The 24,263-nt window shown below is 31.4% G+C and overlaps 1 protein-coding gene across 1 annotated transcript in view; it reads left to right on the forward strand.

Moving 5' to 3' along the window:
* LOC145272754 (uncharacterized) overlaps nt 1-24,263 on the forward strand; it is a 205,116-nt gene that overhangs the window by 132,309 nt on the left and 48,544 nt on the right. Inside the window, exon 4 of the mRNA XM_080127046.1 lies at nt 22,168-22,276. Coding sequence (XP_079983172.1) covers nt 22,168-22,276 — 109 coding nt within the window. The remainder of the gene's footprint in view (nt 1-22,167; nt 22,277-24,263) is intronic.

Raw genomic sequence — 24,263 nt, forward strand, 5'->3', positions numbered from 1 at the left:
AAACATTTAATAAACATAAATATTTCTATAACAGGGCCCTTAAGGATAGTGGATACAAAAACACCCAAATTGAGTTCATAGAACCAACACACCCAAACACAAATACAAATAGAAACCGTAAGAGAAAAATCCTGTGGTACAATCCCCCTTTTAATCTGAAACTTAAAACAAATCTAGGAATGAAATTCTTAAACTTAATTAAAAAGCACTTCCCTATTAATAACATACTACATAAAATTTTCAATAAAAATACAATAAAACTTAGTTATAGTTGTAATGAAAACCTTGAAAAAATAATTAAAAAACATAATAACAAAATATTAAACAAAAATAGCACACCCATTGCTACCGAAAGTTGTAACTGTAGAATTAAATCAAAATGCCCTCTTAAAGGAAATTGTCAAATTACTTCTGTAGTGTACCAAGCAACTATTTCTACTAAGGAAAATCCGAATGAAAAAAAATATTACATAGGAATGACAAATAACAATTTTAAAGAAAGATTTACCGGTCACAAGTGCTCTTTTGAAAATAATGAGTACAAAAATAGAACTTCCTTGTCTAAATATTACAATGAACTAGTAGAGCAAGGTTACTCCCCAATAGTAAATTGGAAAATTTTAAAGAAAGCGAAAACCTGTTCATCTTTAAACTCGCCTTGCTACCTATGTCTTTATGAGAAATTATTTATACTTACTTTTAGAGAAAGAGATAAATTATTAAATAAGAAGCACGAAAATTCAATTAATTGCAAACATTATAAAACCCATCTTTTAAGTAATTTAGTTTAGATATAAAATTTAAATAAATTAAAAATTGTCACTGATTTCTATAATTTATTAATATTCTATCAATATACTTTCTCCTCTCCTGATTTCATTCTTTACTTCTCCTATCTTATATACATGTGTGTCTATGTGTATATGTATGTGTCTATGTATTTATTTTATGACCGTGTGTACTTAGATCTATATATTTCTATATTATTTGGTATACCCTCCCATGTTTATTCAATCCATTTGTATGTCTCTGTGTGTATACATCTATCTGTACCCTTGCCAAATTATTTGTATTCTTATGTATTTCTATATATATAATTTATGTAAATTATACATATTTATGTGTGAGTATATATATGTGTGTGTGCGTTGTTGTGTATTAGTATATGATTGTGTGCATATATTTGTGTATTTTTTGTATGTATGTGTATACATAAGATTGTATATATATATATATATGTATATATGTGTATATATGTATGTATGTATGTATATGTATGTGTATATATATATATATATATATATATATATGCTTATTAGTATGTCGGTTGGCTCTCTGTGAGTATATACATATGTATCTTATTATTTTTAATTAGGGTACTATCTACCTGTGCGTCGCTATTTTTGAGTATTTCGTTGATTTAATTACTTCTTTTGCCTGAATATATTTATAGGTAAGTGTACTTGTATCTGTGTTATTAGTAATCTGGTATTGAATGTATTATTTTGTGATTTAATATGACTTTATATCTATACTTAAATAGCTTAAACTTCCAACTTAATAGTATAGTTACACCTTTACTTATGTGCATGTATATGTATATATATATATATGTATATATATATATGTGTGTGTATGTGTGTGTATATTTGGGTATATATATGTGTGTGTGTGGTTATATATCTATATATATATATATATTTGTATTATATTCTTTTTATATACATAAATATTAGTAGTTTTTTATTTATAATTATTGGACCTATTTAATTTATTTAATCCCCTCTTATGTCTAAATATGTTATATTAAAAAGATAATAAATATTAATTTTATTCTGTTTTTATTATTATTATTATTATTATTATTATTATTATTATTATTATTATTATTATCATTACTATTATGTTTATTGTTATTAATAATAATTTTAATATTGTTTTATCATTATTTTTTTCTTTTATTCATATATTTATCTAATAAAAACGCGAAAACTTTAAACTTATATCATTTAGCATAAAGGGCCTAATTAATGGTAGACGTATGTTTGAATTGCGTTGATTTTACTCGTGGACGTATGTAAGAGGATAAACATGATAGCCGAATACATTCACTGCCTTTTTTGACACGTTCATTTCTGACGCTTGGATTGTATCTTCTGTTTGTATTTGTAATAATATGTTTCATTACTGAATTGTATAATTGTTCATAAATTGGTTGACACGCAGATTTTTTCTTTTTCTTTTTCTTTTTCTATATACTGTCAAATTCTTACTTTCTCTCTTTCTCTATTTAACTAGATGTCATTATTCTTTCCTTTTCCTTCTAGTTCTTATTCTCTTTATTATAACCCTTTATTTCTTTTTTCTTTTCTTCTCCATATCATATATATGTATATGTGTATATATATATATATATATGTATGTATGTGTGTATGTATGTGTGTGTGTGTATATGTATATATATATATATATATGTATATGTGTGTGTATGTGTGTGTGTGTGTATATATATATATATGTATATTTTCTCTCTTCTTTTTCTCTCTATTTTGTTTTCTCTATATTTTCTTTCTCTATTTCTGTCTCTATTCCTTTTTTCTTCTCAATCACTCTCTCCCCATTGTAATCTTTTTACTTTATTTAAATTGCCTCTCCCTTTTTACTTTTTTATTTAATTAAAGTCCTGTGTTTTAAGTTTTTTAACTCCAACTTCTAAAGAGTTCCTACCTAAAATAAAAATCCATTATTCATTGAACTTTTGAATAGTCAAGTCGCTGCCTGATGATATCTGTTGTTTGATTGAAACAAGTGGCTGTTTGTAGCAGCGGGATGTGAGCATGTTTATATAACAATAAACAAGTATATATATATATATATATATATATATATATATATAATGTGTAGGTATTAAATTATTATAGTAAATGATTATATATTTCTGTGGAAATATGTTTTATTCACTTATATTTCCTTTTTATATATACCAATCCTTATTTAAGAAGCTCAATGTAATTACAGAGCATATAATGAATAAATGAAATTCTTTTTATTTTGTGCTATGAAACAGATACTGTCAAGAAGTGTAAATATCAGCTGAATTAAAGGAATAAATTGTAAGATGGTCAACATCATGAAATTTGGAATATGGACTTTTGTCATTTATTCATTATATATATGATGGTCACATTCAATGTTGCCAAAACTAAGCTTGTTTCCTTCCAATAATTACAAGAAACCTTTTCTACCACCAATAGCAATGACCAAAAACACATTACCTGAAAGTACTTCTTTTAAACTCCTCAGCCTAACGTTTATAGGGAACATGAGTTGGAACAGATACATTGAGAGCATTGTCAAAGCTGTTGTGAAGAAGGTGGGATCTCTCTACCATGCTAGAAAACTACTTATGCCTGAAAGTATCCTGTATCTCTATAAGGCAACCATTCGCCCATGTATGGAGTACTGTTGTCACATTTGGACTGGTGCATCTGTTACTTGTCTCTCACCCCTAGACAGGGTTCAAAGAGAGTCGCCAACCTGATAGGTCCTGAACTGTCATCTAAGCTTCAGCCTCTGTCCCCTCAATGAGATATTGCATCTCACTGCCTGTTCTACAAGTATTTTAATGGTGAATGCTTTGGCGAACTACAAGCACTTGTACCTTCTCGATGTAAATATGCCTGACAAACTCAATAAGAAGCTAGATCCCACCCCTACACAGTACAGGTCCCTAGGTGTAAAAAAGCCTTCTACTCCTATAGTTTCTTCTCCAGAACTGCTAGACTTTGGAACTCCCTTCCGGGATCCTGCTTTCCCAATTGTACTGACATGCAGAAGTTCAAGTGTAATGTGAACATGCATCTTGCTACTCATCTCTCTTCATAATACCCCTGCAACATGTCCCAGATAGTAGCCCCCTAATTCAAAGGGGCACTGTGCCTTGTTTAAGGTGAAAATTGACTAAAAAAAAAATATATATATATGTATATGTACGGAGTGACCAAAAAAAAAAAAAAAAATATATATATATATATATGTATATGTACGGGTGACCAAAAAAAAAAAAAAAAAAAAAATATATATATATGTATATGTACGGAGTGACCAAAAAAAAAAAAAATATATATATATATATGTACGGGTGACCAAAAAAAAAAAAAAAAAAAAATATATATATATGTATATGTACGGGTGACCAAAAAAAAAATATATATATATATGTATATGTACGGGTGACCAAAAAAAAAAAAATATATATATATATATGTATATGTACGGGTGACCAAAAAAAAAAAAAATCTATATAATACTAAAAGTCTATGGATCTTGTATGTTTGCAATCAGATTTCCGGTTTTCAACATCCGGTTGCGCATGCGTAAATAGCACCGTCTTCAATCCGTTATTCCAATTCCGGAATTTTTATATCGCTTTTAATACAAACAATTTCATTTAATTTGATCAAATAGTTTTTTGGTTTTTTTTAACGGCTAAAAACATTCAACTTCGTAAAGTCTGTCGCAGTTTCAAAAAAACTTCTCCCTTTTAAAAAACAACACTCATTAATAGAAACAGCGGCGGTGAAAGAAAACACCTCTCACTTTCCCTCTAATAGATTTCAACACTCCTACTCCCTCTGTTTTCGTTACGTACGCGAGAAATCTTTAATTCATGTCATTATAAATAAATAATTTTATAAAATCAACCGTAGTTTTTTGGGTTTTTTTTAACGGCTAAAAACATTCGGTTATCTTTCAGATGCAAGGTTCATTGTTTACTTGCGGTTTTAACGATGTAAGATTCCGTTGTACGGAAGACCAAATCGGCCAAAATGTCTATGATGTTTTTATTGGCGCTTTTCTTCGTATTTTTAATAACATTTTTTTGCACCATTTATAAGTTCTTTTTACAAATAATTTTTTTTAATACTGTAATAGTAAAATAAAGATACATTTATTAATTATACGGAAAAAGTATCTCGTAATGTTTTCACACGAGATTTTTTTCCTGTTGATTTCTCTTCTTTTTTTTTAATATTAAAATTGATTTAAAGTGATTTTCAAGCCTTTAACATGACGGAGTTTATAATGAAAACCAAATTACCGTTAAAATTAAAATAATCTTTATTAGAAATTTGTAACAAAATAACAAAATTATAAAACTATTAGATTAAAATTGAGAACTTTTAATTAAACAACGTGAACATTTTATAATGAGTGTTTTCATGAAATGTATTTTTAATAATAAAAAAAGTGAACTTTTTTTACTTAAACTTCATAAAAAAAACGTATCCAATATAGAATTTTACTAAAATAATTTTACTATTACAGTATTAAAAAAATTATTTGTAAAAAAAAACTTGTAAATAGTGCAAAAAAATGTTATTAAAAAATACGAAGAAAAGCGCCAATAAAAACATCGTAGACGTATATTATCATTTAAACAGTATATCAATTTAAATATTTAAATTCAGTAAATAAATTTAAATATTTAAATTATGGCCGAATTGGTCTTCTGTACAACGGAATCTTACATCGTTACAATCGCAAGTAAACAAGGAACCTTGCATCTGAAAGATAACCAAACATTCAACTTCGTAAAGTCTGTCGCAGTTTCAAAAAAACTTCTCCCTTTTAAAAAACAACACTCATTATTAATAGAAACAGCGGCGGTGAAAGAAAACACCTCTCACTTTCACTCTAATAGATTTCAACACTCCTACTCCCTCTGTTTTCGTTACGTACGCGAGAAATAGTTACGTGTATGTGTGAGAGAGAGAAAAAGGGAGCGATGTAAAACTGGATAGTTAAGCGAAAGGAAAACATAAAAGTTTTTTTAAAACACTCAAATTGTACAAAAAATGTTGTAAATAGAAAAGTATTGTCTTAGTTTTAGTGACCTTATTATTAGCATATGAATACAATATTTATTTTCTGTACAATAAGTGCTTAAGCACCCGTGCTTTTCAGCGATACATATTCAATAAAATAAATTGATTAATATAATTAATCTGGATATAAGAGAGTTAGAACCTGATAAGAAGTCTCAATTAAGCAAAAGGATAACAAAAGTTTTCTTTAAAAACATTAATTGTACAAAAAATGTAAATAGAAAAGAATTGTCTTAATTTTATTGACCTTATTATTAACATACAAATTAAATATTTTACACAATGGGTACTGAATGTTTGCTTAAATTAAATGAAAAAAGTTACATTTTATTTTCATTTTCTATTTAAAAAGCCATTATTAACATGTGGAGAGTGTTTTTTTTATTATTCTGTACTTTCAACTAACAATTTCATTTAAAAGATGATATATCAAAATTTGAATTTAACTATAATAAGGATTATGATACCTGTTCAGTGCATATTTACCTATAAGTATGACCAACCACTTATAATTCAGTAACTGTAATTTAAAAAAAAAATAACAATTATAATAAACAGAACGACTCATAGAAATCTATCTATATTCTTTTTTCATTTTAATATACTTCATAGAAATGCTTCTGTTATGTAAAAAAAAAACTATTTTCTTTATGCCACAAGTGTCACGCTCATACATGAATTCCATAGCTAATATAACGTACTGACCCAACGGGTCACGGGTGGTCTAGTATATATATATACATGTATATGTACGGGTGATCAAAAAAAAAAAAAAATATATATATATGTATATGTACGGGTGACCAAAAAAAAAAAAAAAAATATATATATATATATATGTATATGTACGGGTGACCAAAAAAAAAACAAAAAAAAACTGGCATCAACTCTAATTAGGCCCAGTTTCTTAGTGTTTTGTTCGAATGAAATGAAACTTTGGTCATAACTAGTTTATTATATTCAAAACATCACATCAAAACACTAGGGTCTTTGGCCTTTTTTTTTTTTTTCGTTCTACAGCATATGTTCTAGATGGCCTCCATTTAGCTTTTGTTTTTTGGGTCACCCTGTGTGTGTATATATATATATATATATATATATATATTATGTCTCGGAAGTAGAGTGAAAAGCACATCTTATTTTTCTTTTATTAATATTATATTTTTTTCCTTGTACACATGTTTGTGAATTATTCCATGGATTTCTGCCTTTGGATTATTATGGACCATTTTCTTCCAATTACGGGATTTCCTTGGATTTTACTTGTACAAATGGAAATTCTTTTAACTTTCTTGGAGTTTTACATTTGGATTTTACCGTCACTGGATTTTTTATCTTCCACCAGACTATCCATTCATGTGTAATCACCTTTTTCTTTACCATATTCCCTCTGCTTAACTTATTTTGTTTTCAAGTAAGATCTTTGACTTACTTGTTGTTTTGATAATGCAAAATCCGATCCCGCATTTTGCTAATTCCTACCCTCTGATGAGAAGGAGAGTATTTCTTTGAAACTCCGCGGATTAAGGACTATCCATTTATCTAGTGTTTCCTTTTCAGATTAAATATGTTTTTAACTCATTTCAAAGTGTTTTTTTAATATATTTTATTAACTGTTTGCTCATATATATATATATATATATATATATATATATATATTGTTTTAACAAAAACCAAGACATCAAAGAATGGGTTGATATAACGATATGATAATTTTGTAGCTTACAGTTTAAGTCATCTCTTTTTGGCTTAAAATTTATTGGTATATGAACGATTACTGAATTATATAAACCCAGTAAAATTCGGAACACTACAAATAAGACTATATATATATATATATATATATATATATATATATATATATATATACACTAGATTATTCTTATTCAATTTTTGTGTTTTATTTTCCTCTTTTTCCTCTCAGTGGTCTATAATATTCCTATGATTGTTTACAAACGCTAAAGAAAAATGGAATGAATGATCCTTGTCTGATTTTGCTCCCATTCCTGAACCCAAGATTAGCATCTTATATTTTAATTTCTTTCATTTTTAATTTCTAAATTAAAATAAAGTGGTTGTAGATATTCGAGTGTTTTTTGTGAAAGTTTGGCAAGGGGGACTATAGATTAGAGTTCAGTCGAGTACTTGCCATGAAAATAACGATAGAGCAGAGACAGGCTAGCAACGTCTCTTCTGTGGGAAAGAGGTTATAGGGAAGAGAAAAGAGCATCACCTACTTAATTTTAAAGCCAGTTTTGTTGTCTTTGATGTTTACGAATGTCTTGTGCAAACGCAGACCCCACAATATTATTGTAAAGCTCTCTTATATGAAATAAATACTATAATTGTATTCTTTTAACATTTTACTGGAAAATGATTGCTTTTGATGTTGGTATAAGACTTTGTTTAGGATTGTATCCTCTGATTAACAGACACTGCTCCATGTCTTGACAAGCATCTGAGACTGACCTTCACTCATGATTTGAAATGGAACAAATACTTCAAATCTGTTGCCAAGATCACTGGAAAGATGGTTGAATCATTCTACTGATTCAGTATTTCACTACTGATGCAAAGAAAAATTGTTCAAGTTGATTTTTAATTTTAAAGTATTATTTAAAAATATTTCATACCAAACATCTATAAGTAACAATAAAAAGAAATTGTATCAAATTATTTTATTGCTAATAACATTGTATAACAATAATAAATGTAACTTGGTCAGAATCAAATTTTGATTCGTCAACTTAAATACTATTTATGTCCAACTTTGAAAATCCAACAACATTACTTTGTATTTTAGATTTGGCCTTTTCATGAATAAATGCTTGAATGGCAATTATATGTTGCCACATGGACTTAAGGTCTGTATGTATTTGTGCAGGTTAGGTTATTAACATAGTTCTGATGCATTTATCAGTGGGATACATGCATCGATACTTTAAACATAAACTGTTAAAAACCTTATATCTTTATTTAATTTTTAAAAGGTTTAGTTATTTTTGAGAGCAAAAAAAGAAAAACAAAAACAAACTTAAACGGGAAAAAATGTGCGTAAATACTCAAGTCGAGGAACATTTCTTTCAAAATACGAGACCATTTAATATCTTCTCGACTGACAAAGATGTCGCATAAAATGGACAGTTTCATTCATCACTTCCGGTTGATCTTTTCTCAGCAATGATGTAACCTTCAAGCGGTTTATCTTTTGTGGCAAATAGTTTTGCGTTCTCTGCATTATGCCACCTTTTCTCTAAATTTTTTACCTGCTATTGTCAAAAATGCCGCAAAATAACAAAACGCTAATATTTCAGCAATGTTAACATATTTAAATACGAATATTTGTTACAAATTTTTAACAAGAAAACCCGGCATTGCCCGGGATTAAATGACAACATTCTAGTTTCATGCCTCGGCCTCTAACAGCATATTATTTTTTCATGTTTCTGAATTTTTTAGATGAACATTGATAATTTGAATTATTCGGACTATTCTTTTTTACATATTGCCTTTTTTATGTATTGCCTAAATTTCAAATCTTTATTTTTCTGAAGATATAATCTAAACGAAACCAGTCAATCTCTCATTTGAGTTTTATTTCTTCCCGTGTTTAATTGTTTTTCTTCTGTGTTTTCATACATCTTGTATCCGTTGCATTTCATATTATGAAATATGTATTTTATCCACACACACACACACGATAATATTTTCTAAAATATATATTAACATTATTTTATACCTACAGACACTGGTGTTTTATGATTACGCAATCATCAGTGTAGGAAAAGATAATTACTGTCAGTCAAGAGATTCAAACCCAGTCATGATGTCACCCTTGACTTCGTAGACAGGTATCATACTTCCAGAAATCAACACAAAAATTGAGGGGACTTAAGTATTTATAAATGCCAAATCAGCGGACATAAATAGTAAGCAGTCAGATAGTATTCAACGACAGAAAGTCAGAATATTTCATTTGTGCTTAGGTTGATTGCTTTTTTACTTAAAGGGACATGATTAAAATAATTTTTTTATAGACACTAGTGTTTCCTATTTACACAATCATCAGTGTAAGTAGTGATAATTACTGCTGGTCATGATATTCGAATCCAGTCATAAAATCACCCTGGACTTTGTGGGCTGGTATTCTACCTCCAGGTCACAAGAAATGAACACAAAAATTGAAGGAAATTAAGTATCTATAAATCTATTTTATAGCTATTTTCATGCTAAGTGCTTGTCTGAGCTCCAATCTATACCCCCCTTTGCAAAACTTACACAAAAAACACTCGTCTAGCTAAAACCACTATCAATAATTTCCTCCACTTTTTATCTGTGCCTAAACCTAAATGTGAATTCCATCTTTCTTAGAACTGAACGTCTGTGGAACTCTCTTTTATTTTCCTGCTTTCCAGCTGACTACAATATGACTGCCTTCAAGTCCAATGTGAACAAGTCTCCTTATGTAATCCAATTTACCAAATTTCTACTAACGATTACAGCAATATTATCCCATTGGCTACCGTACACTCATTAACCGTTATCCTCGAGTGTCCTCTAGGCCTTGATATGTGGGGACTCCCTTGTAAAAAGAAAAAATGTCAAATCAGTGCAAATCTGAATAAATTTACGTTTTCATTAGAACAATAAAATATTTGTCATCGCTTTTGATGCCATGAATATTTTTAAGCTTTCACAAAACTTGCATCAAGTTTTATTGCTGACCTAATGAGGGTATTTTGCAATTTCATCATTTCGACTTTCAAAGCTTGCAGACATTTGATTTGGCAATTCTTCACACAATTGCATTATAAAATGGCGGCGTAAAACTCAAGCGAAGATAATTTCCCAAAGAACTACCGAATACCGTGACATGCGTCGCAACTTTATTGTCCGTTGCCTCTTTATTCTGAAAATTCTTTCATTGTGTCCATTGATGATTGCGGCTGAAACCAATTCCGAAAATCTCACCAGTATTTTTTTATGCGCTAACTTTATAATGAAGAACCACTTTAATCAAAATGAATCTATTTTACAAGATACCTTCAATAAGTTTCCAGACTTTTTTCGTATGGGCAGTTTTATTGATAGTACACACATGAAACTCTAGTCCCCTTTGAAGTAATCTCCTCTGGCTGCAATGCACTTGTATCGTTTCAACAACTTCTGGAAGGTCCAATCGAAGTCCTCTTGTATGAGCATGTCAACGACCCTCGTCACAGCCTCTTCCATCTTCCCAATTGTCTCCAACAGCCTCTAAGGTTTTTCTTTGAGCTTAGGGAAAAACCAAAAGTCACAGGGAGCAAGGTCTGGAGAATAGAAAGGATGAGGAAATGTCTTAATACCCATCTTGGTCAAATAGTCTGACAAGAATGAAGTTGTGGACTGGTGCATTCATGCAAATCTTCCGCATCTTCAATTCTTCACTAATAATTGTGTGTACAGTTCCCATACTGACATCAAATTGTGCACTTATTGTCTCTATAGACACACGATGGTCCTTATTCATGAAATTCTTTATTTGGCCAATCAACTCTGGTGTTCTGACTTCTTTACTTCTGGAAACTTATTGAGGGTACCTTGTAGTAGAAATTGATTACAATTCTGGACGTGTCATACGCAGGAACTATTTTACCCGCAATTTTGACTGAATCCCTTCTTCCACACAATGCATCGAAAATGTTCTAATCTTTTTCTCATCAGTATTTAACATAATTTTAACATAATTTTACATAAACCTTTCGTGCAGCTCTTAATCCTTAAACAAAATCCCTAAACAAATCAGACTCAAACAATACAATATACGTTTCCTCATTACATAATAAACTCTAATATTATTTTTTTTTATTGTTTTGCAATTCAGGTTTTCATTTTTTCTTTACATTTTTCTTCTCTTTTTCCAATTAAAATTTTTTTCTTTGCACATTTGCTGCATATTTTTTCTAATAGTTATGTACATACCAAAAGCATTCTATTTTGTGTTTTTGTTTTATGTCTTTAATTCTGTTTATGTCTTTTTTTTTGTGTCGTTTTCTTTTTGTGCCTTTTTCTGTTTGTGCCTTTTTTCCAAATTTCAAATATTTTTTCTAAATATATTCATTGATCTGAATGAACCTGGTCAATCTCTCATTTGATTTTTTTTACTATTTCTTCCTGTGTTTTGTTCTTGTAATATATATATATATATATATATATATATATATATATATATATATATATATATATATATATATATATATATATATATATATACTTTGGGGATTAGAACAAGAGTCTAAAGAGCAGAGTATATTTTAATGTATTAGTGCATTCAATAATACATTAAAATAAAAGAAAAAGAAAACAGTGCTCATTGTAATGTAGATATATGATAAGCTTGATAGGCATATATATCCTAGAGCTATTTTGATATTAAGTAAGATGATTGATAATTTAAAATTAAAAATTAAAAATCGGTTTCATAAGGAAGAACAAACAAAATCAATAAATTGTACGATCGTTTCGGAAACGATGTTTTTATTGTGATAGACAATGAGTCTTGGATAATAATTTTATCATATAGTTTTTGAAAACAGTCTCCTCATCAGCAAAAATATTGGGTGGTGAGTTTTTAACACCAAAATAAATCTATCATTTTTAAGTAAGGCAGATTTATCTTGCAATGGTTCGCCTTTCTAAAATTCGTATGTGTCATCGGCAATGCATTCATTGGGATGGTAAAAGTAGTTTCAATGTCTATCACAATAAATACATCATTTCCGAAGCGATCGTACAATTTATTGATTTTGTTTGTTCTTCCTTATGAAATCGATTTTTAATTTTTTATTTTAATTATAAATTATCAATCGTCTTACTTAATATATATATATATATATATATATATATATATATATGTGTTATTTTTTCTATAGTCAAAATATTATTTAACTTGATACCTTTCATACATCAAAATGGACAATGTCAGCCTGTGTAGCAGATGAAGAGGTACACATGTCAAAATATATTAATTTACTTTTTTGTTTGCAAACAGTTAAAATTTCAAGATGAAAAAAGTACCATCATTATGAAAACGTAAAACAAATCGATAGAATGCAGAAATGATTGGCAGAAAATCCTCACAATCACATGACCTTTAATATTTGGCCTCCTGGTTCCCAACATCTCAATCTTTTGAATGACTGCGAGGTGTCTTCAATAATTTTCTAGAATTTTTTCGTATTGGCACTTTTATTGAAAGTATACACATGAAACTCTAGCCCCCTTCAAAGTAATCCCCTCTGGTTGCAATGCACTTGTTGTACCATTTGAATAACTTCTGTAAGGCCAGATGAAAGTCCTCTTGTGAGAGCGTGCCACTGACCCTTGTCACAGCCTCTTTCATCTCCTTAATTGTTTAATAACGACAGCCTCTAAGGTTTTCCTTGAGCTTATGGAATTGAAAAGTCACAGAGAGCAAGGTGTGGATGATAGGGAGGGTGATAAAATGTCTTGATGCCCATCTTGGTCAAATAGTCTGTGACAATGATGGAGATGGTGCATTTGCGCAAACAATCAACTCTGGTGTTCTGACTTTCTTATTCCTTCTACACCTCTCAACATCTCTTACAGACTTCCTGCCTTCCTTGAATCTCCTATGCCACTCAAAAACTGATGCTTGATTCATGCAAGATGGCCCAAAAGCAGTCTGAAGCATTCTATACTTTTCTGTGTCATTTTTTTCCAAGTTTAAAACACAATTTTATTGCATATCGTTCTTACAAAGAGTCCTCATGTCTAGATTGCATTTTTGAAATTCACCAGCTGTGATGACAATCGGGCTTTAGTAGGATGTATTCCAATTTCCGCTGTAACTATTCATTTAAACCTGAAATCATAAAAATTAACCAGTCATCTCATAAGATGTATAGCAATAATATACTGGATTTTCAAGAGTCTACAACAATTTTAAATGACTGTACAAAAAAGTCTGGAAACTTATTGAAGGAACCTCATATATATATATATATATATATATATATATATATATATATATATATATATATATATATTTCTCTTAGTCTGTTTATTCCACTTTTTCTCAGAAACTATTGGGTCAGTTTGGCTAAAATTTTGTATGGACATCTATAATATAAACCTCACCTGTCTGTTTAAATGTATGAATGTATGTATGTATGTATGTTTGTATATCTGGCTAAAAATTTCAGCAGAAGTGATGGATTTTCATGAGATCGGTATCATTTTGAAGCTCGATCCTTCAGATGGCAAATATTGAAAAATTGGCTAAAAACATTAATTCCTTCACCCTCCACTGGGCAGTTGTCTACAGTTGTCTGACATTTTTTGCAAGTCATTCAACTCTCGCTCTCACGGCATCGCTACCAACCATGGTAGGCACATCAGCAAGACACTTTCTTTTCCGCCTTTGCGTCACAGGTTTGAGCCTGCCTGCCTACTACAACTTTTTTTGTTTTTTTGCTCCACACACAACCTCCAAATACCCGAGCAACGCCGGGCACACAGGCTAGTTTGTTATGATAAGGTGCAGCTGTTACCTTAATTAGTGTTTGTGTGCTTATTGATTACTCTCTTTTAGTTTTTGATTGTTTATTACTACAGTTTCTTTTACCGTTTTATCTTTTGTCTGTGTTCTTACATATATGGGCGTGAGTGTGTATGCTCTTATGTACAGTTCACTGTAATATGTGCGTGTGTTATCCTATACAGTTTTTTTTTTTTGCATATGTGTATGTGCAATGTAATGTGAACATACCTGCTTGCCTTGGCCAGTGGATGATGCCTCCTTGGTCGCTGCTGGTCTGCCACCTTGTGGGGAATGGTACTGCAGACAGATTCATTAATGACACAAGATGGGATTTTAAGCTTCAATCTTTTATTCAAGGCAAGCCTATCGTCTCGGACCCTGGTTGTCGTGGAGGGACCCAAATTCCCGTCCGCTTAATCTGCTGCCTAGACCCACTCTCAGCCGATGTGGTCATCAACCGAAAGCCTACGACCATAATTCCCGTATCACCCCTTAATTTCTCGTGCATTCTATCTGGGTCGTCAAAAGGTGACTTGAGTTTGATGGCTGTCAAATCTAACCTTCTCTGACCCTGCTAAATCGCTGATGGGAAACCAAATTCGCTTATATCTTTCCATTTCTAAAAACTACCTATATAGCATTTAGTCTGGGATTCCCAATACTACACAGCGAACTAAGTATTATGCTATCCATTCAATGCATAGTAAGGAGTTAATAATGATTAATATTTCATGCAAAAAATGAGAACAAATTTATTTATTTTTTTTTTTACATAGGCATTACCACTTATCAAGGCCAAGAGGCCACTCGAGGATAAGGGTTAAAGAGTGTACAGTAGAAATTGGACAATATAGTAACCGTTAGTAATGGAGATTCAGTAAATTTTTTAAATTATATGGAACGGCTGATCAGAAACTTGTTTACGTTAGACTTGAAGACAACCATATCGTAGTCAGCTGGAAAACAGGAAAACGGAAGACCATTCCACAGGCATGCAGTTCTAAGAAAGAAGCTTTGCTCATGGAATCTACGTTTAAGTTTAGGCACAGATAAAGAGTGGGGGAAATTAGTGATAGTGTTTTCTGCTAGACGGGTATTTCTTGTGAAAGTTTGGCGAGGCGGGGACCATAGATTGGAGCTCAGCCGAGCATCTGCCATGAAAATAACGATAAAGCAGAGACAAACTCGCAACATCTCTTCTGTGAGAAAGAGGTTGCAGGAAAAGAAAATGACATCTCCCACAACGCTACGAAGTCTATTTTGAACTCTATCAAGGCAGGATAAGTCCTTTCTAGCAGCTCCTGCCCAAATGTGGCAACAGTACTCCATCCTTGGACGTACCTGGCTCTTATATAGATAGAGAATTGCATCAGCAGTGGGATATCTACTGGATCGATAGAAGGATCCTACCATTTTTCCAGCGGCCTTGGCAACGGCTTTAATGTATGTGTTCCATTTAAGATCAGGAGTAAATGTCAAGCCCAGAAGCTTGTCAAAACTTGAGGCCTCCCTAAGACGAGAGTCATTCATTTCAATTGATGCCAGATGGGGATCAAAGCGTTGATGATGTAAAGATAAAAGCTTGGTTTTAGATGCATTAAAAGTAACAAGCCACCTCTTTCCCCATTGTACCACTTGCTCAAGATCAGAGGAGAGAGAATCAGAGAGAACTTGTTCGTTTACGGTTTTAGATGTGCTACCATAGATAGTAGTGTTATCAGCATAAATGTCTACAAATGATGTTAGGATGTGATTTGGAAGATCATTAATAAAGATCAGGAAGAGAGTTGGGCCCAGGATGAACCCCTGAGGGACTCCAGCATTAATACTTAGAGTTTCTGATTTCTGCCCATCAACCACTACTCTTATGAACCTATCAGAGAGAAATGATTGAATAATTGAGAAGACATTTCCAGCTATACCGTAGCTGGAGATCTTGTGAAATAAACCTTTATGTCATACTCTATCAAAGGCCTTTGATATGTCAAGAGCAATTGCTCTAGAAAGGTAGCCTCCGTCGAGAGATTTGCTAATCCTATGAGATATAACTGTAAGCACAGCTTCTGTAGATCTAGCAGAATGGAAACCATATTGCATGTCACTAAGAAGGTTATTTTTGCTAAGATGGTTGATTACTTCTCTATTTAACACAGATTCCAGCAACTAACTAATGACGCACAGGAGACTTATTGACCTGTACTGTGAGGGAGATGAGCAATCACCTGAATTCTGAAATATGGGGCATACTGATGAGATTTTCTAGGGTGACGGGAAGCAATTCTCCTTAAGACAACGTTTAAACAGTTTTGTAAGGATGGGCGCAAGTTCTGGTTGAAGTCTTTTGAGTACTATAATTGTATTCAATTTATAAAACACGCATTCTAACTCAATGGTTTATAACTTTTTCCCGTTTTTAAAAGCCGAAAATGTATATACATTTTACATAAAATTCATATACATACACTGTGTATCAAATTATTAACGAGTTTACATTTTTTAAAAAAATATCTAAAAACGAGTGAATAAAAATCCATGAAACTTTACCGAAGAGATTACAATGCTATTCAGCTACTCCAGTCAGAAAATAAAAGTATTTAAAGCAGTATTAATGAAACTATGGCAGAAGATAGGAATATCTGTTGATTTCAGTGTGTCAAGTTATTAACGACGTTGAGGAAAAAAACACAATATACCCATAACTTGTTTATTGAAATAATTTTCAAAAATTGAATGAACTAGGAAAAATCCTTAGAGCACAATAACTACATAGCGATTTCTACATTGACATAATTAGTAGGGGATATGCGATCCTTTTTTATGAATGACTTGCAAAAGATGTTGTTCCACAGAATTAGTCAAATTTGTGATTTTGTTAACAGTTATTCCTCGCGATACCTCTTGGAGAGTATCCCTCTACTCATCTTTGCTCTTAAATTGGTGTCCACTTGCATAGAGGCGTCACTTCATGATACTCCAAAGGTTCTTAATTGGGTTCAAATTTGTTGAATTCGCAGGCCACTCCATCTTCCATAGACCAGAGAACGCCAGTTGTTGCAAATACTCTTTGCTTTTATTTGCTGCATGCGAGGGAGCATTATACTGCATAAAAATAATAGTTCTTCTGAACGTCAACCTTTGCTTCTTCAGCCATGGTTCAAAGTGCGCCTTCAGAAAAGCTATGTAAGCATTTGACGTCATTTTTATGCCTTCTGAGACTCTCCATGGGCCAACTAAAGTACCTCCGATAATCCCAGCCCAAATCATTATCCCACCACCACCTTGTTGGCTCCTTAAACGCTGATGACGATGCTGTCCATCTAGGACCCATCCCTTGCTCCAGCCATCTGGGCCATCAAGAGTGGCACACACTTCATCGGTGAACAAAACTTTGGAAAAATCCGTTTTCATGTTATCCTCTTCCCATTCCAGTCGCGTTTATATGTGATATTGCTTTAATGGAGGCTTTGTCACAAGCTTAACAGACTTTGTCACTTCTTTCAAAAGGCGACATTGAGTACTTTTTGAGACATTCTTCAATCAGGCTTGGTCAAAGACTTCTCGACTTGTCTGCCCAGGGTTCTTAACAACTTCACGTTTAATTTGGAGTAGAGAACGACATGAAACAATTCTAGATTTACCTTCATCAGCTCTCTTCTGTACCTTTGTAGGGTCCTTGACAAAGTTATTCACAGTTTGATGGTACATCCCTATCATTTTCGATATTTTGTTCTGTAATAGTACTCTTTTTAGAACTACTCAAACCACCTTTACAACCCATTTTATTGAAGAAACAAACTGCCTTGTTAATAATTTGACACACCTCAAATGCCATGGATTCAGCAATTACGATGGCAAGTTGTTTACATTGCACGGAACAATACAAAAATTTCACAGTACACGCAGCTCAGCATTGCCAACGTTTCTGAAGCTTTTGATATGAAACTACCGGTAAGTTTCTGAAACTGGTAAAAAAATGTTATCTTGTTAATAATTTGACACGCAGTGTATATATATATATATATATATATATATATATATATATATATATATATATATTAGAGTTTTAAGAATAATAGATGGAGTCATATCAAGTCGGGACAATCATTGCATAGAAAGGATAGATTAAGGAAAGAGGAGAAAAATAAAAACGTTATAAAATAATTAATAAACTATTCGAAAACAAACGAAAATATTCAAGGTATCTTTCGACCAACTCAAGTACCTTGAATACTTTCGTTTTTGTTTTTTTTTCGAATAGTTTATTTATTATTTCATAAGATTTTTAAATGTTTTTTCTTTCTCTCTTTCCTTACCCTATCCTTTCTATGCAATTACTGTCCCGACGATATTATTCCATCTATTATTTTTAAAACTCTTAAGTGTTTTAGTGGTACAAAATGTTATATATAAATATATATACATTATATATATATATATATATATATATATATATATATATATATATATATATTAGTGTTGGGATGATTAATGGGAAAAATCAGAACTTTTGTGAGTATCGAAATCGAAAAAACGTGTGCCTATTTTCTGATGCCCAAAAAAAAAAAACGATTCTTTTAATTGTCTTTTTTATTTGATTTTGTTTAAAGCAAAATTGTCCATTGCTCGTTGTAATGATGAAATATTTATTGATTTTTAAACTGCTAGTAAAACTAAAATCCATAGATCATCTTCCGCAAGTGTGCTGTTTTTTTTTTGTTTTTTTTTCATTTACGCTTGAGAAAATATCTGCATACTTAACATATGTTCTTGCGGTAATCAGGAATATCAACTCTATTCTTAACTAGTTTGAGATTTATAAAGAATCAGAATCAGTTACTGTATCGGAATCAAAAATTTAGTGTACAGAATCGGTAATTGTATGAGAATAAAGAAAACTATTGGAATCATCCCATCACTAATATATATATATATATATATATATATATATATATATATATATATATATATATATATATATATATATATTTTTCAATGACTTAAAAACATTATTACAATGATCCAAACATAATTCTCAATGAAAAACCAAGACACGGAATAATAAAATAATGTTAAAAAATACACATTGTTGGTGACTACTCCCTTATTTAATATATATATATATATATATATATATATATATATATATATATATAAAGCCGAATGTGTGTGTGTCTGGTCATGAATAGGTTCCTATATGGTTGACTATTTTAAAAAACTGATTACATATAATGATAGAAGATGTATCGAGACACAGGAATGGGTATGTTTTATCTGGCAGAACGCCTGGTCCACAAAGTATGGAAATAAGAAATTTAAAAATTTAAAAAAAAAAAAAAACGTTTACAAGTGTTTTTGATATAGATGTACATAAGAATACTTTGATAAGTATGTTTTAACTTAAATAGGGATGGTATGATAAAATTGTGGGGTCTGCGTGTTCGCCTGGCCTCCATAAAATAGAAATAGGCATAAACTTTAATAAAGACTGTTCATATCTATCTGCATAAGTATACTTTGATAATTATGTTTCAGTTTGAAGAAATATGGTATAATAAAATTATGGGGTGTTCGTTCGTGCCTGACCTCCAAAGAATGGAAATATGTCACAAAGTTTAACAAGGTTTTTTTAATATAGATCCACAGAATATTGTGATAAGTGTTTCAGTGTGAACAGGTATGGTATAATAAATTATGGGGTTTATCTATTTTATTTTTACTTTCATCATATTTTGCTTTGGTTTTGATACCCCAAAATTCAACCCAAATTTACAACCCTTTCTTTTCATAACCTATCATACTTTCATAAATCAGTCCATTTTCTGTAGGCTGTTTTTGAACCCAGTCAACGACGGGTACTTTTGCTAGTATATATATATATATATATATAATATATATATATATATATATATAAATATTTCGATTGAACTTGTAACAAAATATTCTATTCTATACATTCTCAACACGTTAATGGCATCAAACACGCCCCTCCCCTAAAAAAAAAACAAAAAAAAAAAACAGAAAATTATAATAAAATTCTCTAAAATCCTTCCCATAAAATGAAGTGACTTGTTCAAAACAATCGTTGATAATTTTGTTTTCTTTTATTTTCTTTCTTGAAACTCATTTTCAAAATCCTCTTGTAGGATCAAACGCGATTTTATATTGTTCAGTGCCTTGATGATTTTTACTGTTGAAATACAAAAAAGTTTGTGACCCAAATATGAAGAGATTGACAAACCCTCACTTTGCATGTGAGAATATTGAAGGACAACAATACTTAAGGTTTTGGAACACTGCACATAACCACTAACATGTCCCATGAAAAGGATATATTTATTTGAATTAGCTGAATGGTCTTCGTTACAATATTCAAATAATAATCTAGTTAGTCATCTGACTGAACGAGTGTTCGTTGTTGGAGTCGCTGTATCCTTAAATGCGAGGTTTTTGGAGTATTTTAGAGGCAACTCCACCAGTCGGTATTTATGGCTTAAACAGCCAGTTATATTATTAAACATCCAGTTACATTATTAAACAGCCAGTTATATAGATATGAATGCATGTTCGTTTAGAAAAAAAAATTAGTTCCGTTTGGTTCAGCTTTACGTATGTGGGAAGCAGATTTTTGGACTATTTATATGACAAACCAAAGAAAATTTCAATGATAAAATATGGACATGGCTAGGGAAAGAACACCTTAAAAGAGAAACAGAATCACTCATGACAGATGCACAAAACAATTCATCGAAGCCGAAATAAACAAGATCTTGCAAAAGAAAACATATACAGAGAGAAATGATAGTGTCTCTTATCATAAATGAATGCAGACTGAGTTGGGAAGTTCACTAAGAACTATGCAAACATTTGACAGATAGTTATAATATTATAATATTATAATATTAGGTAAACATTGGAAAACCAAAGCAAAAAAATCGTCTTTTTTGGATCTTAAATTTATTTTTAACAAATATTTTGAATTTTTCAATTTTTCTCTAATCCAATCACACCTCAGATTGCAAATAATTCATTTTGGACCTTATGGAGTACAATTTCATTGAATCTAATTGATATTTTGGACTTTGCATTTTCTTCATTGTGGACCCCATTGATTCTTGTGGACTTCATTGATTCTTCTTTTTTTGTATTTTTTCAAATTTAATTGAATTTGTTTTAGATTGCATTATAATCCATTCACACCTGGATTCTTTTTTGGACCTTTCATTATTTGATTGATTGAGTTTTTTTGTTTTTTTTAATCTTTGATCATATTGAAAATTCCTTTAAGACCATATCTTTGAAAATTCATGAGCTAAGGATTTTTTCTTTATTATAATTCGTTTCAATTTTTGATGGATTAATAAATATATTAATTTATTTAATTTTTATTTTCATAATCATTTTTTTTTGTTTTATCTCTCTATCTGTGTGTGTGTAAACATATATATACTAACATGCCGCTCAACATGGCCCGGTCATAAAATATGCTTAAATATGATATTTTGATTAATACAGGTTTCGTATTTATCATTATTATATTAAACCCAATGATTTAAAAAGTAAAAAAAAAAAAAATCCACTACCGAGAATCAAAACCAAAACGTTTAGCTTACGATTTACTTTTTCCGATTACGTTAATGCCTGATATTGAAAATGTATAAAATGTAAAAAAAAAAAAAAATATTGATTTTTTTTTTCTCTTTCTCTCTTGCATTGCTTTACACTTTCTGTCTTTTGTAGGTTTCCATTTCTAAGTTCCACACCAAACAAAGGTCATCAATGTCATTGCAACTCTGATTCAACGCGTCAAACAAAGTCTGGTCCAGTTTGTGATGAATTTGAACTTCAGGTAAATCAAACATTCTTGAACGTTTGTCTGTTTTCCTTTTTCATGTTTCATTTGATTCAATTCTTTTATTTTTCGTTTACATGTGCTGCAGGAGATAGTCCCCACTGAATTATTTTATTTACTCTTTTTTAGGATGGTAGAACATTTGAATTTTAAATTTTATTTGACTCTTTTTCACCTCAAACAAGACCAATTGTCACTTGCAACATAAGGGGTTATTATTTGGGATCATGTCGAATAGGGGACTGGGGAATTGAGCAGTGCGATGTTTGTTCACATTACATTTAAACTTCTGCATGTTAGTACTGTCAACGAAACAGGAAATAAAATTCCAAAGTCTAGCAGTTAGAGGGAAGAAATTATTAGAGTAGAAGGCTTTCTGGCATCTTGAGACCTTAACAGTGAAGGGGTGGGATTTTGCTGCTTGTTAGGTTAGTCGGGAGTATGTACCTCGAGGAGGCTACGAGTTCATCAAAGCACATTTTATTAAAATACTTGTAAAACAGGCACAGGGATGCAACATTGCAGTGATGGGACAAGGGTTAGTGTGGGACCTATTAGATTTGACTTTTTCGTACGGATCCGATCTGAAAGAGATAGGCTGGTGGTAAATGCACCAGTCGAAATGTGTCACCAATATTTTATGCATGAACAAATGGTGACTTTGTAGAGATATAAGACACTCTCAGATGTGAGTAATTTTCAAGCACGATAAAAGAAGTCCACCTTCTTTGCAGCAGCTTTGGCAATATCCTCAATGTATTTGTTCCAATTCATGTTGTCTAAGAATGTTAAATGAGGGAGTTTAAACGATGAGCCCTCAGGTAGTGTCATTAGTTGTAAAATGTAATATGCAGCTGCTGCCAAGATTGAACTCATTACACGAGTTTGTAATTCAAATTTTGTCCGTAGCTTTGCGAAGGCTATCAAGGATATTTTTTATCGTGATACCATCACTGGATGAGTTGCTTACCATGGCTTATGAGAGGCTCACCTACCCTGGAGAGAAGGATAAACCACGCCAGTTTCCCAACCTGGTATTTTATCTTGCTGTACATACAGCACCTCTCTTTGCTAAATGGTCCCCCATCTGGTACTGGACAACGTCAAGTTGCTTAACTTCAGTGATCTGGCAAGAACCGGTTTGACAACGTGATTGTGCCATATTAGTCAGGGCAGTCGGTGGTTGAGAAGATTTCTTGTGATTGTTAAAAGGAAAGAAGTTTAGTCTTAGTAGCATCATCTGTTAGCATTTCATATCTCATTCAATTTGATTTACATTTTCTTTGCTGACCATTATTTTCTGCATTATTTATCCTTCCACTATACATGGCCAAAGTTGGGATGACGTCCATCCATATTGCATTCTTGATGTAAGGTATCCAATTACATCTGTTTCGTCTGTACGTTCAGCTTTTTCACATAGTCTCCATTTTTTTTTTTTTACTAATCATTCACCACTCGCCAAGGCCAAAGGCCACTCGAGGATAAGGGTTAGTTTTATTATCAATTGAATGATGGAACAGTACTATGAAAGGATTGAGAACAAGGATTAATTCTAGGATGACTCGACAGATATTTGTTAGCATTGGATTTGAAGCGACCATGATTCATGTATAGGGAAGCATTCTCATAATGTCGTGTTCCATAGGAGGAAAATTCTAGGAAAGAAACTCTGTTCATGGAAGATACACAGGAAGAAAGGAAGGAAGCAGTTGTTTGTACACATGGCCATATCATAATAAATGGTTCCTTTGCATATTATTTCGATTCTTCAGACGACTATTCTCATCTAATGTGTTTGTCGTACAATGTTTCGGTCGATGTAACCTCTGACCTTCTTCTGGTGTATCTTGTTTAACTCGAGAATCTGTACACAATTTTGAATTAAACTCTTTATTTAATCCACAGCAGTAGGGTGCTCTCGTTCCATCAGCCATAACTGAGTAGAAGTCCTAAGTAATTTACAATTGTATTTTGAATGCCA

The sequence above is a fragment of the Euprymna scolopes genome, chromosome 4 (assembly GCF_053919585.1).
Source record: "Euprymna scolopes isolate OS-2025 chromosome 4, ASM5391958v1, whole genome shotgun sequence".
Taxonomy (NCBI): Eukaryota; Metazoa; Mollusca; class Cephalopoda; order Sepiida; family Sepiolidae; genus Euprymna; species Euprymna scolopes.